At 37.4% G+C, this 15844-nt stretch overlaps 1 protein-coding gene across 9 annotated transcripts in view; it reads left to right on the top strand.

The window, feature by feature from the left end:
• The window catches only part of Itpr (Inositol 1,4,5,-trisphosphate receptor), a 70505-nt gene that overhangs the window by 25497 nt on the left and 29164 nt on the right, over positions 1-15844 (top strand). For 4 of the 9 annotated variants that reach the window (XM_053762788.1, XM_053762789.1, XM_053762786.1 and 1 more), the window contains exons 11-29: positions 396-480; positions 857-1017; positions 1560-1725; positions 2193-2336; positions 3073-3217; positions 3849-4005; positions 4653-4755; positions 5468-5646; positions 6696-6851; positions 7909-8106; positions 8504-8610; positions 8910-8939; positions 9453-9532; positions 9828-9953; positions 10755-10909; positions 12575-12622; positions 14516-14675; positions 15064-15202; positions 15612-15736. In XM_053762788.1, the coding sequence (XP_053618763.1) occupies positions 396-480; positions 857-1017; positions 1560-1725; positions 2193-2336; positions 3073-3217; positions 3849-4005; positions 4653-4755; positions 5468-5646; positions 6696-6851; positions 7909-8106; positions 8504-8610; positions 8910-8939; positions 9453-9532; positions 9828-9953; positions 10755-10909; positions 12575-12622; positions 14516-14675; positions 15064-15202; positions 15612-15736 (2464 nt within the window). The remainder of the gene's footprint in view (positions 1-395; positions 481-856; positions 1018-1559; positions 1726-2192; positions 2337-3072; positions 3218-3848; positions 4006-4652; positions 4756-5467; positions 5647-6695; positions 6852-7908; positions 8107-8503; positions 8611-8909; positions 8940-9452; positions 9533-9827; positions 9954-10754; positions 10910-12574; positions 12623-14515; positions 14676-15063; positions 15203-15611; positions 15737-15844) is intronic. The other 5 variants (XM_053762794.2, XM_053762790.1, XM_053762795.2 and 2 more) reach the window with 3 other exon arrangements.

Here is a 15844-nt window from a genome sequence, read left to right as displayed (position 1 = left end):
CTCTTTAGAATTAAGTAGAATACGTAACGTTAAGTAGAATGAAGTAAAATAATATATTTAAAAAAAACAATAAAATAATGCAACTTAATCGGGCTTCCAGTGACGTTTAAAAATATTAATTCGTGAAATTCGCCGCAAGCGCAGGTCAACCAATGGTATTGCCCGATGACTATTTCTCGCGAACAGCCAACAATAGGATATATATATTTTTATAGCATAGTAGATAAACGAGCCCGGTAGGTAAACATATCAGCTCATACCAGGCTTCGTGGCCTCACAGCCCCGAACACGACAGAACATCCGAAGATGAGACAGAGAGTCCACAAAGCCATCTTATTGAGAAGAAACTGGGAGAATACCGGGTGGAAACCAATCTATGTGTGTCCTTGTTTCAGGTTACAGCACCTTTGCACGCACACGTGGGTACACTCTACATCGATACCTATCGATAAGGACGAAGAGAAACCCGTTATGTCCAAAGTAAGTTTATTCGTAAATTATTTAAGTCTGATTTAACTTTTGGAAGCGAATAAATATTTTATATTTGGTAATTTTGTGTAACATATGCTTTTGAAATTAATGAATGATGAATTGATGAATTAACACTGTCCCGGATAATCAGATTTGCCGATTGATTGTAAGAGATCCTTACATAGGATAAGTCCGCCGTTGTACGTGTATCTTTCTTGGATTAATTTTAATTTATATACTTATTTTCGTACAATAAAGTTATTACAAACGGACGAAAGAAAGCGGATTTTTGACGAACTACATTAGAATGGTCAAGTTTGGTTGATAAACACCCAGCATTGGCAGGCAACAGGAGGCTCTCAGTATATGTGACCCCGTCCCGCAGGTGGGTTGCTCCATAGTGAAGGAGGACAAGGAAGCGTTCGCGCTGATATCGGTGTCCCCGAGCGAGGTGCGCGACCTGGACTTCGCCAACGACGCCTGCAAGGTGCTGTCGGCGCTGTGCTGCAAGCTGGCGCGCGGCCGCATCGAGCACAACGAGAGGAAGTGAGCGTCCATATTCTATACCCGCGTACCAAACTTCATAACGATCGGAACGATCGGTTCAGTTGATTTTAATAGTGTATTTGTTAGGATTTGGGTAGAATATTCTGATTTGTAAAATATTTTGGTTTATATATTTTACTGGCTTTTGCCCACAACTTCGTATGTGAGTAAAAATCAGTTTCCCGTGGGAATTTTAGGAAATTCCTCTTAGTGCTCCTCTACATTATCCTAGGAACCTACACACCAAATTTCAGCTTTCTACGCCCAGAAATCTCGGCTGTGCGTTGTCTGTCAGTCACTCAGTAACGCAAGAGTTTTATATATATTGATTGATTCATACAAAAAGATATATAGCTAGTATAGATAGGTATAGTAACCTGAAATAAACGTATTTTATTTGCGAGAAAGAGAAACATACATACATCCTCACAAACTTTCGCATTTTGAATATTTATAGGACTATATTTGACTATTAATATCTACTATTATAATATCATTAACAAGTTTTTATGCTGTTATTATACTATTTTTATTGTTCCCAGGGCATTGACCTGCCTCCTCCAAGACATCGTGTACTTTATAGCGGGCTTCGAGAACGAGCCCAACAAGTCTGAGGCCTTAGACCTAGTGGTCGAGAACCCCAACCGCGACCGACAGAAACTGTTGCGTGAGCAGTATATACTGCGACAGCTGTTCAAGATACTGCAGGTATTTTATGTACTGTGTTGTCAGCTAGGTATATGCAAAGCTATTAAACACGACCGACAGAAATTACGTGTACCAGGTATATAGCCAAGGGCGGAAAGAAAAAATCCTAAATGATACTCTTCTAGTGCAACTGCCCCTCCCTACTCGTACCTAGCTACGTTCTTGAGCTCAATGGAGGCTGCTGGTTACCTTTGTCAAGTGTATCTTGAAACATGTTATATCAAACATACTATCACTGAAACATGATATATTATTTAAAAACTAAAAGCAATCAAACTGAACTGTTTTAGAAATAAGGGTTTATTATTATAAACTAGCTAGCTCACCAAGCTGAACATTTAGACGTATAACTAACATATAGGAAGGAATTAAGAAGGGTAGGGAAGGGAAGGGAGAAGCCATTTAAGATATATGACGCCTAAAGGTATCACTGCGTTCAAAAGGCTAACAAAGGATTTGTGTTCCAGGGCCCATTCCAAGAGACTTCGGAGGGCGAGGCGTTCTTGAAGATAGAGGAGTTGTACGACCCCCGCTACGCCCCCTATAAGTACATGTTCAGACTGTGCTACAGAATACTACGGCTAAGTCAACAGGACTACAGGAAAAACCAAGTAAGCTGTTTCTGTTCTCATTAGTTTCCTCAGAGAAATACAGGAAAAAAAAAAAAATAATAAGGCTTCACGACGGGGGTGTTACCCACGGTTCATGATACAACAAAATACTGTGCATAAAAAATGCAACCATTTTTTATGCACAGTAGCGCCATCTACTTTATAAAGCGAAATTTACTAGGTTTCCGATTCAACAGCAAGTTGAATTTTTTATTTTATGCACAGTAGCGCCATAAATTATAAAGCGAAATTGACTATAAGACTTTTTGACTAAAATATCACGGGATTCGCGTACTTTCGGGATAAATGATAAATGAATGTGAAAAAGTTATCGCAATATCAAATTTCATAAAAATCGGCCCAGCCGTTTGAGCGTGAAGAACTAACATACTCGCAAACTTTCGGCTTGTAACGTGGGTCCGATGGACACAAGAAATCATTTTTAGAGGATCATAATAATTTTTTACTCATGGTGTCCTTTGATCTCATCCCCTTTTTCGGTTTGGTTGGGTCTTCTCCGACCAAAATTCATTCATAAAGATTTGGAAATTACAGCAACTATATCAATCAACTCAAATCGGTTGGGTATTGATGTATCTCATATTGATTTTATGATTGACAAATGATTTTATTTAATAAATAGTATTAGTGATTACAAATATTACCTCGTAATATTACAGTAACCTCAATGAAAAAAATACATCTCAATTAACCTATATTATATTTCTGTCACCAGGAATACATAGCCAAGCACTTCGGCTTCATGCAGAAGCAGATCGGCTACGACATACTAGCTGAAGACACCATCACGGCGCTGTTGCACAACAACAGGAAACTTCTAGAAAAACATATCACCGCTTCCGAAATCGAGACTTTTGTTGGTGAGTTCGTCACTACATAATATAAAACAAATTTGCCCACAGCGTCTGTCTCTTACTAAACTTTCTTATTTTCGCAACGGATTTCGATGCAATTTTCACTGTTATTTAGATAATTTATTTTCGAAGGTTTATAGACCGCGTGCGAAGCCGGGCCGGGGCTCTAGTCATAGATAGATAAATAATAGAAAAAGAAGCTTAGATTTCGTATATATTTTAACTACGAAAGGTACTGGGGTCCAATTCTCATACAAATTTCATTTCGTTAATTGTTTTGAGAGATTTTAAGCAATTGCAATCACGAATCCTTTGAAAATGTCATCCGGAACAATCTGTCTACTTTTCCAAACGGTCTACTCAATCAATAGTAGCTTTTGCCTGTGGCTTCGGGGACATTTATTTTTAAAAGGTACCCTATGTCTTTCTCCATACTTCAAAGTACATATATGTATGTAAAATTTCAAGAACATTGGTAAAGTAGAGCGTAAAGAGGTACACAAACAAACTTACTTTCGCATTTAGTTCGTTTGTCTAAGTGTCTCATCCCTTCATCCACTTTATTCGGGTTCGCAAAATCAATGTAAAAAAATCTTGTAGAAAAAATTTAATTTTGTGTAAAAACACACGTGTGCAGGCCTCGTCCGCAAGAACATGAAGACGTGGCAGTCGCGCTTCCTGGACTACCTCAGCGACCTGTGCATCTCCAACAAGAAGGCCATCGCCGTGACGCAGGAGCTCATCTGCAAGTCCGTGCTCAGCGCCACCAACTCCGACATTCTCATCGAGACCAGGTATGTTTACTAACTTTTTTTGTTTACATTCACCTGTCCCGTTGTCTGTAATCAAATATTGCAAGTTAGATTCCTCCTACTTCCAATTGACAAAAGTCCACCCGGTTATTGTTTATCACGAACAGACAGAGGACTTTGCTTCATAATAAGTATAAATAAATAAATATATTAGGACAAATCACACAGATTGAGCTACCTGAGTAAGTTCTAGACTTGTGTTATGGGATACTAACTCAACGATACTATATTTTACAACATATATAGATAAACATCTAAGACCCGGGCCAATCAGAAAAAAGATCATTTTCCATCATGATCCGACCGAGGATCGAACCCGGGACCTCTCGGTTCAGAGGCAAGCACTTCACCACTGCGCCACCGAGGTCGTCATGTATAATAATTACATGGTATTTCTCAAAACTACAAACCTATATTAATACTTCTATCAGGAGTAAACATATAGTAATGAAGACGAGTGATTTAGACGAGGTGTCGTATTTTTATATATTTTAACATTTTTATATTATAACTTATATATGTTGCATCCATCTAGTTAAATCAGCCATTTAATTGGAAGGCTAGATCGTTCATTAAACGCCGAAGTGTGTGTGCGGTGCTACGATATGACCTTAAAGGATAATTTTCAGATTGGTCTCGACAAAATATGAAAAAGTGAAACCGAAAGACGGCAATGACAAAGACAAATATGCAGTGGAAGACGAGGTTATATTATTGTGGAATAACAAAAAGGTAAGTGACTTTTTTGCACGACTTTTCTAAAAAGAAGTAGTGGTAGTACCTTGGTCAAAGCATTATTACGCCCTAGAATAGGTCCACTCCATATCCTCCCTGATGACGTAGGAGATAACTAAGGGACACATAGTCTTGGTAGTAATCAGTAAGAAACGTCTCGACCGCGGGCCGTGTCGGAACTCGCGCATTCGTGCCAATCTATATATATAAAACTCTTGCATTACTGAGTGATTGACTGACTGACAGATAACGCACAGCCGAAACTACTGGGCGTAGAAAGCTGAAATTTGGTGTGTAGGTTCCTAGGACAGTGTAGGGGAGCACTTAGAAGGGATTTCCTGAAATTCTCACGGGAAATGGATTTTTACTCACATACGAAGTTGTGGGCAAAAGCTAGTGATCTATATAATGTCAGCTCCTCACTGTCGCCGAACTTGGACACAAGCCGTCGCAAATGCGTGAACATTGCGTAGATAGTATGAGTGCTTTTATTTACCACAATGGAACACCAGCAATGTATACCGAATTCGTCAAAGTTTGGTAAACGGTTCGACAACAGTGTGGAGCTGGCATATGAATACTAAATACCGTGCGAAGTGGATGAGAAAAATATGGAAAGGTAACCTTGAGCTTCAACGTAATATGGCTAAGGAAGAATTTGTGTAAACCCATAGATGATAAATGTATATATCGTTTAATTTATTCCCAGAATTCCCGACTCCTATCCGAGCTAGCAGCCGAAGCTCGAGTGAACCCTAACAGTGAATCGGCGGCCATCTTGGATTACTACCGCCACCAGCTGGACCTGTTCTCTAACATGTGCCTCAACAGACAATATCTGGCTCTCAACAGTCTATCTCCACAGCTGCACATACATCTCATATTGAAGTGAGTACTCATTAATTTTATTAATATAATAAAAAAAAACCGGGTTGCACTTCGGGAGTGCCGGTAGAAGTGCAAACGTTGTCCATTTTTGACGTCTTACGAATTTTCGATCAGGTCATGTGTCCTGGCGCCAGTTTAACATTTTTTACACAAAAAGTGCTAAAGAAGTTTTCACTTCAAAAATATGGCCTTGAAAAAAGTTATACTATACGTACTAGAACGAAACTTTAGTCGACTTTTCCGTCGATAATCACAAATGAGTGTTTTTCATTAATTTCTTACAAACTTTTATGTCCAGTCAGATACTTTTTACAAGCTTTTATTTAGTTTCACCTGTCCCATTATCTACAGACAATGGGACAGGTGAAGATTTGATTACAATCAAATCTTGCAAGTTATATTACCTACTTCCAGTTGACCTACAGTGTTGAAATTTCCCACATCGCTTCAGTTTCCATTACAATGCATTATTATGATAAGCATGACCTGATGGTCAGCTCGGATCGGCTCCAAACGAGAGAACACCTCAAACGTTTACAGCACGGTCATGGGTTTTTGCCATAAGATATCTCTGACGACAATAAAAGCTTGTGGCAAAAATGATATTTTTGTAAACACTTAATACTTGTTTAATTTCTATAACAAAATTTTATATGGAGCTTACATTGCTAATAAATATACTTTAATGAGACCGGAAAAATAGTAATTCTCGTAACCAATAAAACTGAATTTTCGCACGCCTGGTCGTGTCTCTGGGGACCCAAGGGCTGGTGACTATTTTGGCCAACGTTTGAGTTTGGCCATACAAAGAGGAAATCTCGCCAGCCTTCTGGGAACTTTACCGCACGACTTTTATTTAAATTATTTTAGCATTTACAAATTACTTTTAATTTTTTTGGTTATTAAAGAACCTATTTACAGTCGTGAAATCTAATTTAATAAAACTGATCAATTAAAGTGACATTTAATATTGTATTTGTTCATTTAAATACCTTCATACATGTTACATCTTACCCAGTCAAGTAAGTACCCGATTCGTGTCCCCACAGATGTATGTCAAACGAGCAACTCCCTTACGAGGTTAGAGCCGCGTTCTGCCGCCTGATGCTGCACCTGCACGCGGACAGGGACCCGCAGGAGCCCGTCACGCCCGTCAAGTACGCGCGGCTGTGGACCGAAGTCGCCGACAATATACACATACACGAGTCAGTATACAACATACCTATATGTTACGGCTATATATATATATATTACTGATAAGATAATGATACATAAATTTATATTTAAAAAAGGGTTAGCCCTTCTGGCATGATTGAGGGACCAACACTGTTTGACTTTCGGCATTTCTTCTCAGCTGTGGTCGTTCCGAAATGCTAGTAGTTTGTAGCTTTGGTAAATATAATTTAATTTAGAATATGACGTGAAAAAGTGCTTATGAAGGCCTAATTTCTGAATAAATGATTTGATTTTGATTTCGTGCGGTTACACATAGGTCTAGCCGGCTAAATCTAGTTCTATTAGTCCATATAGTAACATTTAGGCTGACAATGTCTAATGTTAAAGAGTCCAGTGTCTTATGACGTCCAGTGTCACAATGAAACCCACATTGTTGCAAGTCTCCCTACTAACAAAATATGGACTTGTATTGTATTCCATTTGTGTACAGTACGAAATAAATAATTTAATTCATTTATTAGCGAGGCGACTAAGGGACCGCAGCCTGGTAGGTGGTAGGCAACAATGGTAAAGCAGTGGTATAGCAATAGGGTTTGCTAGCCAGGCAGACGGTTGTAAAAGCACAGCTGAATCTTCATGATTTTAAGGTTACAATGACGTAATAAAATGAGTCGATAGTTTACCTCTGATTTTTAAGTTTGTTGTTACAGGAAAACCCATTCGTAATAATAATAAACGCATACTAATATAACATAACATAAAAATCTTTCTATCTGTTCAGCTTTCATGACTAAACCACTGGACCGATTTTGATGAAATTTGCTATGCATATAGTTAAAGGATCCCGTTCAAACATAGGCTACTTTTGTTTACAAAAGTCAACACCAAAACGACTTCAATGGGTGGTGAAAGTTTGTATGAAAATCATGTCTGTACTACTTTCGCAGAGATATACACGCGGGCGGAGCCACGCGCAAAAGCTAGTTTGTAAAAAAAACAATTCGTTTTGACGTCCATAAGTGATGTATACGAGTATCATCCTAAATTTAATCCTAATTTGACTTTGAGTTTAATTTCCATTCGCAGTTATCAATGCGTGAAAGGCGGCCCGGACGCGAACAGGGAGAAGGTCAAGGAACAGTTCGCGTCCACCATCCGCTTCGTGGAGAACTACCTGTGCAACGTGGTGACCAGGACATGGTACTTCAGCGACCACGACCAGAACAAACTGACCTTTGAGGTCGTCAAGCTGGCCAGGGAGTTGATATACTTCGGATTCTATAGGTAAATTTATGTTATGTCGCTTTATCCTTTACTAGCTTTTGCCGCGTTAGTTTTCCGGGATGAAATGTGCAAAATTTCAAGAAGATTGGTCGAGTAGATAGACCGTGAAGAGGTAACGAACAAACTTACTTTCGCATAAAGCAAAAGGATAAGGACATAGGGTACCTTTCATTGCGGAAAAAAAACTGCTCCCGTGGGAAATCACGCGGGCGAAGTCGAGCGCCAAAGATAGTCTAATACAAATAATGTACACACATAATAATAATTATAATAGACGAATATTGCAGGCAAATTTTAACTTTAAAAAAAGTCTTGTCATTGTGACAGTTTATGCCACACGTCTCACTTCGCTGTCTACCCCCTCTTCAACGTACGACGTAACTCTTGTCTATTGCAGCTTCAGCGACCTCCTCCGCCTGACGAAGACCCTGCTCAGCATCCTGGACTGCGTGACCGCCATGGACCTGCTGAACGAGACCAACGCACTCTCGGGAGAGGTGGAATGTGAGTCTTGTTTCATCACTATCAGTTCAGGCGTGGGAAATTTTGGGAAATTCACTTGTGATTCGTCAGGTTTTTTAATGGTTCCGTACGTGGGTATATACCCAGGTATATGTAGGTATATAAATAAGAATATAATTTATTCGTAAAACACAGTCATTAAGGTATAAGTACAAAAAAATAATTCAACTTCTGATATAATATTGATATAAAATTGCATTTTAGTAAATCGATGAACTTGTGTGGAGAAAAATATAAAATTATAAATTTTCATATTTGAATTTGTTTATATTTATTTCAAGCGAACCCTGAGAAGGAGACTCAGAAACAGCGTGAGTATGGATTGTGAACAGCATGACGTATTTTGTTGGAAAGCTTCATAAATTGCACGAAATTAATTCTATACATGTTTTTTTTTTTTTATTATTTCATATTAATTTTTCAGCAAATGTTAATCCACAAATGTCTCAAAAAATTCTAATTGTTTGCACTGAAATTCGTGTTTTGTTTTTTAAATTGAAACTATTGTATTGATTCGGGGAATGTAACACGATTAATTTTTGTTTGTGATGTTCTACATTTTACACATTAATACAAGTTTATTTGTTAGACAAATAAAAAAAAAACGACTTTCAACATTTCCCTACAACTTTTGAACGTATCCAAGAACTATCGCATAAAAATTAGCTATCAAAATAAAAATACCGCCTCCAAATAGGTTTACCCGTTGATGAGCTACGGTGCCACGTACACAGACAGACAGACACACTTAGCGGTCAAACTTATAACACCCATCTTTTTGCGTCGGGGGTTAATAAAGTTAAATATTATAATTTTGTTCGCAGCGGAGGGCGGTGTTCTAAGAAGTATAGGTGACATGGGCGCGGTCATGACTTCCATCACGCTAGGATCCGTGCCAAGAAACGTGAGTTTTATTATATTAGCTTTAATAATGTTACATATAATAAGTTTTTTTACACAACAAATGTCTTATTGCATTCAATGTGTGACAAAAAAATCGTGTCCTTGTGGATTTTCCACGCTTGGAGTACACCATTAGGATGCTCATCCTGTGACCATTTTGATGACAATGCATTATTATCATAATAATGCATTGTCATCAAAACTAAACGTGTGTACCTACTAAATTTCAGCCCAATCGGTTGAAGATATCTGCTTCAAAAACTATATAAAACGCATCTGAAATGTTATTACTGTAGCAAAGCACCGGGGCCTCGGGCGCCGGCGCCGGCGCCGGCATGCAGCGGTCGGCGTCTGCGCTGATGCTGGCGAGGGAACACCCGCTAGTGATGGACACCAAACTGAAGATCATCGAGATATTACAGGTACTTTTGTTTTTTTAATATCTTATATTTGATTACTAGATGTTGCCCTTCGGCTTCGCTCCCGTGGGAATTTTGAGATAAAATATTTAATTTTGAGATAAGAATTTTTGAAATCGGTTCGATAGTTTCGGAGATTACCCACCTCAAACATACAAACTCACAAACGCTTACCTCTTTATAATAATAGTATAGATAGGATTTATCCAAAGACAAAGTATACTAAAGACGATGGGCTAGACCCAAGGGAGATAGAAGATTTATATATTTTTATAAATCAGATTTCGACAATCAAATAATACTCGTATACTTTTTGACCATGTATTTTGTAATACTACGAAAAGGAAATTAACAATAATGGAAAGCCCTTCTGCCATGATAGGGCCCAATACTGTAGGGCCAACATAACACAACCTAATTAATTTGATCAAATGTGACTCCTTAAATGTTGTGTTTCCATAACCATTTCCTTATCGTGACATCTTTGTACCGATCAACTCATTCATTCTATACTACTTAGCAGTATACCAGTTTAAAAATGATCAATACATAATTTTTCCATTTGTTTCGCACTTGAAAAGCTCTGGTATCAGAAACACAGGCTAGGCCGAGTTCGGATACTGGTGTACTGAACTTTACTAAGTTTTCCATAATCGTTTAGTCTATTCTTTAGTTTAAATTTTAAAATTTTGTGTCCAATACTTTGATAAGCAAGATGCTATTTATGTATTGTGCGTGTGTTTAAACGTCAATAAATAAATTAAATAAATTTCATGCTATGCTGAAATTACTGTTTGTCTCCAGTTCATCTTAGACGTGCGATTAGATTACCGCATCAGTTGCTTACTGTCGATCTTCAAGAAGGAGTTCGAGCAGGGTGCGGATAAGACCGCGGACAGCCTCGCGAAGGCCGACGTCGAGGCCATAGGGCTCCAGGCCGAGGGCATCTTCAGTTGTCGGTGAGGTTAAACTGTGTACTCTACATCTGTATAAGCTCATACTCTGGATCTTTTAGGAGCTGGGTGCGGAGAAGATATCTCATGGACAACATTCATTCGGATCAGCGTAAAAATAACCCTTCTTCTTCTTTTCGAGTCGATAAGGCTATTTATATTGTTTAAAATCAGTATGTGGCCACTATTATTGCTCTGTCGTTAACCTTGCAGAGGTCCTCCATAGCTATGGCTATTAAAAAATAACCGTTAAAATTTTGACGGTATGACTGTTACAACCGGTCGCCTGCCTGACGTCAACACTTCTTGGGAACGCTAGATTACGTTATCCTTTGCTCGCCTCGTACGTCATCTACATGAGGATAGGGTGTGGCGGTATTCTGGTGCGGAACTACACGCTATAGTTATCGGTGAGGTTACAAATTGAGGAAGGAAAGGGAAGATTCTTTAAAAATAATCTAAGAAGAAAATGCGGAAGAGACGATAAAAATAAAAAAATAACATCATTCAAATTGTCCTGGATGTTAGATGACCACCGCAGTTGTCGTCTCAAGTGTACAGGCTAATAGAGGCTGAAAAAAAATAAAAGTATTCAGTAACTAGATTGATACTATACATTTTGTTAGCTATGATAAAATACTTTCAAATTAAATGCTATGCCGAGTAGTGACGTAGTGACTAACGCATGTAACCTAGGTGGTGGGGGTCGTGGTATGGTAATAGCATTCACAGACAACGATTGAAAACTCATGACGTGATTAATTCGTTAATTCCTTGCAGAAGATAGTAGGGACGTTGACAAAATTTTATTTAAATGGGGCTTTACTTTTAATTTCAATGCGCGGATCATAGAATTACGTTTTTCAAGTCTCATATGCTATCTCTGTCTATTCGATTTGTGATAGAGTGAGAACGCAACAAAGACAAAATTAAACCTTAAAAGGAACATTTCACCACCAATTTTATTATTATGTAGTAATTTCTCAAAAAGCTACAAATGATTTTTGATTTGGTCAGGAATTAAAAAAAAATGGTTTCAGTTTATTCAATCGTTATCTGTATCTTTATTAGCTACTCTAGTAATGTTTAAATTTGCTTTTATAACTGGTCCAAATGTATTATGCAATTTGCTCGACTTAATATACAAAGTGCTAGGGTTATTACATACGAATGTTTGACCCTAAAATATATTGATTCAAGTAATCATTACAATATAATACTTTTTATTTTTTCTTTCTTTCGTGCACCAAAGAAAAAATATAGAAAAGAATAAATATTACACAATACAAATCAACTATTATTAATATTTAATATATTTTATGGATGTTTTATAATTCATATCTCCACACTTCTACGCTATTTTACGCAGCTGCGAGTCGCGCTCGGATTAAATACGCGTATCGGGTTAAGATTATAAATTAATAACTATGTTTTTAGTGTAAAATGAATTTAATTTTTTTTCGTAGGTTTTGGAATATAATACATCATGATATATAACTGAACGGTATATAACATCCTGTACATATATTCTCTATAAGGTGGTGGGATAAGCATACTAAAACAGTTTTAATATCAAATCTATTTAACACTCGGTTGTGGAATATAATACATTTGAGCCATATTCTCATATAATAGCATAGCAATAGTGACTAATGTGCCCAATGATTTCAGAGCAATACAAACGGTTCCAGACAGCTGCCTTCCAAAAAATGTAGATTTGTTAGTAAGGACTTATATACTGCATGGTGACCCAACGCACAGCCTAACCTGTGGTATTGTAGGAGTGGAAATGTCAGTTTTACATTCAATTCTATGCCAACTTTTCATTTTTTTTTACAAATTAAAAAAATATATATTTGTCAAAAAATTAATTGTGACGAACCCACAATAAGTTACCATATGGAAGGCAGTCGCTTACGTAATGTAATTCTATAATAAAAACGAGCAAGTGAAAAGGAAAAGTCTTCTTTCCATAAAGTACCTTTTCTCATTGAACGTCACTGTTATTTTATTATTTAAATTAAACTCAATCCTCACTCCACACAATCAGTAAACAGTTCGCCAACTTTGGCGGTTTCGACGTACATTGCGGGTTTTTCGTTACGGTAAAAAGGCCAAAAGAAATAAACTACGCAATGCGCGTTCATTCGCGTCGTCTCTGTCCGAGTTCGCCGAGAGCGTGGAGTGTTAATCACTATTTTTTATCCTAAAATTGTATTTTCACTTCTACAACACAAGCGATGTAGCAAATAACACTAAGTATCACAAAGAAATGATACTTTAAAAAAGTGTTGTAAAACCATTACAAAAGCAGCACACATCATACCGTTTGTCTGATTTTGCCCCATTAACAATTTTGTCTGTAAAATAAATAAACTGATATGAAACGTTGCAAGAAAATATATTTGCCAAATCTAATCAAAACTTGGCTTTTCCTAACCCATGAAATACAATTGATATTTACATGCCAATACAATTGATTAAATCCCTAGTTAACCCTGCTAGTATTTCATAATAACCCTCTAACCGAGCACGCATAGCTTATGTACTAAATTAAATATAGTGCCTGCATTTCGACAAAATGTATTCGTTTATTACAGTCAGAAAATATATGGATTGTTGTCCAAAATGGAGGTGTCTTAAATATCTAATATTTTATCATGATCTTTACAAATATCAGTTTTAACTAATAGAAGCAAAAGCAAATAACTAAAGACAACGAGCTAGCGTGGCCAAATGAGATAGAAGATTTCCATTCCCGGCCCAACTCATACAAAGTGACAGATTGGGCGTTGTATAACCAGCATACGATGAGGGACAAAAGATATTAGCACTCTGTCCCGTTTCTCGTGTATTTCTAATACGCATATCTCTTTTTGTCTGAGCGAAACGAAAGATATGACTATGTATATAGTTTTCCCTGTTAGTTTGCAATCTTTGTCGCACCATTCCGTGTATTTGGCAAGCTATTGTTTTTCTGACTGTACAATAATTTGATGTTATACAACATTCCTCATATGCTCTTATATTATATGTTGTTTTGTATAAACATGTGAAAGTACCCGTGATTGTGGATAGACATTATGATAATAGCCATTATACCTGGTAGGTATCGACGTATAGAGCTTCTTTCACTGTCCTCCCGTTAGTTTATAGAATAACTATAGATGACAATAGTGCTTGTTCAAAATGTATGTCACCTCTGCAATTTATGAGATATTAAATATTGCAATTAAGGTTACATACGGTTGTTCATAGTATTGACAATATGTCTTTAGGACCACTCATATATTCTTCTCTGTATGACAAGGTTGACTGTTAGTTAATGTTCTTAGCATTAAGTCCGCCTCTTGTACATTGATATATTGAATTTTGTGCGATAAAGTTTACATAAAGAATAAATAAATATCGCAATACAAATTCTGAAATATCATCTAAATAAGCTAGAGCATGAGCTGAAATTTTAGTACACCTAAATAGAAAAGAACATATATTTTTTTTATCACATTGAAACAATTGAAAAAAATCTCTTTAGAATTGAATTTTTCAAATTGTGAAAGAAGCTCCTACAAACCATCACTGCGAAAATTGGACACAAGTTTCTGCCTCCAGGGACGGATTGGACCTGGACGAGTGCGGGGGCCGTATGGTGCTCCGCGTGTTACTACAGCTGTGTTCGCAAGGCGCCTCGCCCGCGCTCGTGTCCGGGGCCCTGGCGCTGCTGTTCCGCCACTTTAGCCAGAGGCAGGAGGTCTTGGCTGCCTTCAAACAGGTTACTGCTCTGTCTAACTAGACACAAGTTACTGTAAAGTTGTCCTCTTAAATGTAAATTTAAGTCTAAAAATCATGTACCTAACTTAAAAAAAATACAAAGTTTCATACAAACTTTCATCTCATATTTTACCCACTTAGGGTAGACTGCAGCGATAAAACTTGTAACTTTCTTAACGTGGCCTATCCTATCAAAATCGGATAAGCCATTTCGAAGATTACTTTGAACAAACAGACGAAGGCAAAACATCTGAAAAAAATTGCAATCGAAACGGGTAAAATTTAATTATTTTGAAATAACAGAAAGATGTAGATATATGTATAATACTATTTGTCGAAAGCTACCAACTACAACCATCGGATTTGCACGTTGTTCAAAATCTCATCAGGTCCAGCTGTTAGTGTCGGACGCCGACGTGGAATCGTACAAGCAGATCAAGGCGGACCTGGACCTATTGAGGCAAAGCGTGGAGAAATCTGAACTCTGGGTGTTCAATAAAGGTCGAGCGCTATTAGATGAGCATTCTGGTATGTATTACTTCATTTGTTCAAATGTGTGTACGTACCACCGCCATCTGATGGTAAAAATTACGCCAGATGCCTTTTGGTGACTTTTAAGTTCTCTAGCACTATACTCGTTAACAAAAAGTAAAGGTCTCCCATTTGTTTTTGTGATAGGTATCTTACATAATGCATATAGTAGTAACTGTATTTTGTAGTTGTTATGGAAGAGAGGTTAACTAATTAAAATCTTCTGATAATTTCGTCATAAAAAGTATCATTTGTGTCATTCCAGGTTATATTCTACCATGTACCAAATTTCATAACAATCCGTCCAGTAGATATTACGTGAAAGAGTAACAAGCACACACGTACATCCTCACAAAACTTTCGCATTTTATAATATTAGTTGGATATAAATTGTATTTTATCTTAGGTTCAACAGGTACCATGGGTCCGGGCGGTGCCATTTTAGAGAGAAACGCATCCCTGGACAATGTTCTAGACACATCGAGAACAACCAAACACGATCATATGAACGAATATAACAAGATTAAAGAGGTTTGTCTTTTCTTTTCTTACTGGATTTCTCAATTGTTAGTAATTATCACTTTTCAGTGAAAACAGGTCTCCTCCAAACTGTTATCCATGCTCTTTCCTGAGCTTTGC

Source organism: Plodia interpunctella, chromosome 23 (genome assembly GCF_027563975.2).
Source record: "Plodia interpunctella isolate USDA-ARS_2022_Savannah chromosome 23, ilPloInte3.2, whole genome shotgun sequence".
NCBI lineage: Eukaryota > Metazoa > Arthropoda > Insecta > Lepidoptera > Pyralidae > Plodia > Plodia interpunctella.
This window is presented reverse-complemented; position numbering and strand designations above follow the sequence as displayed.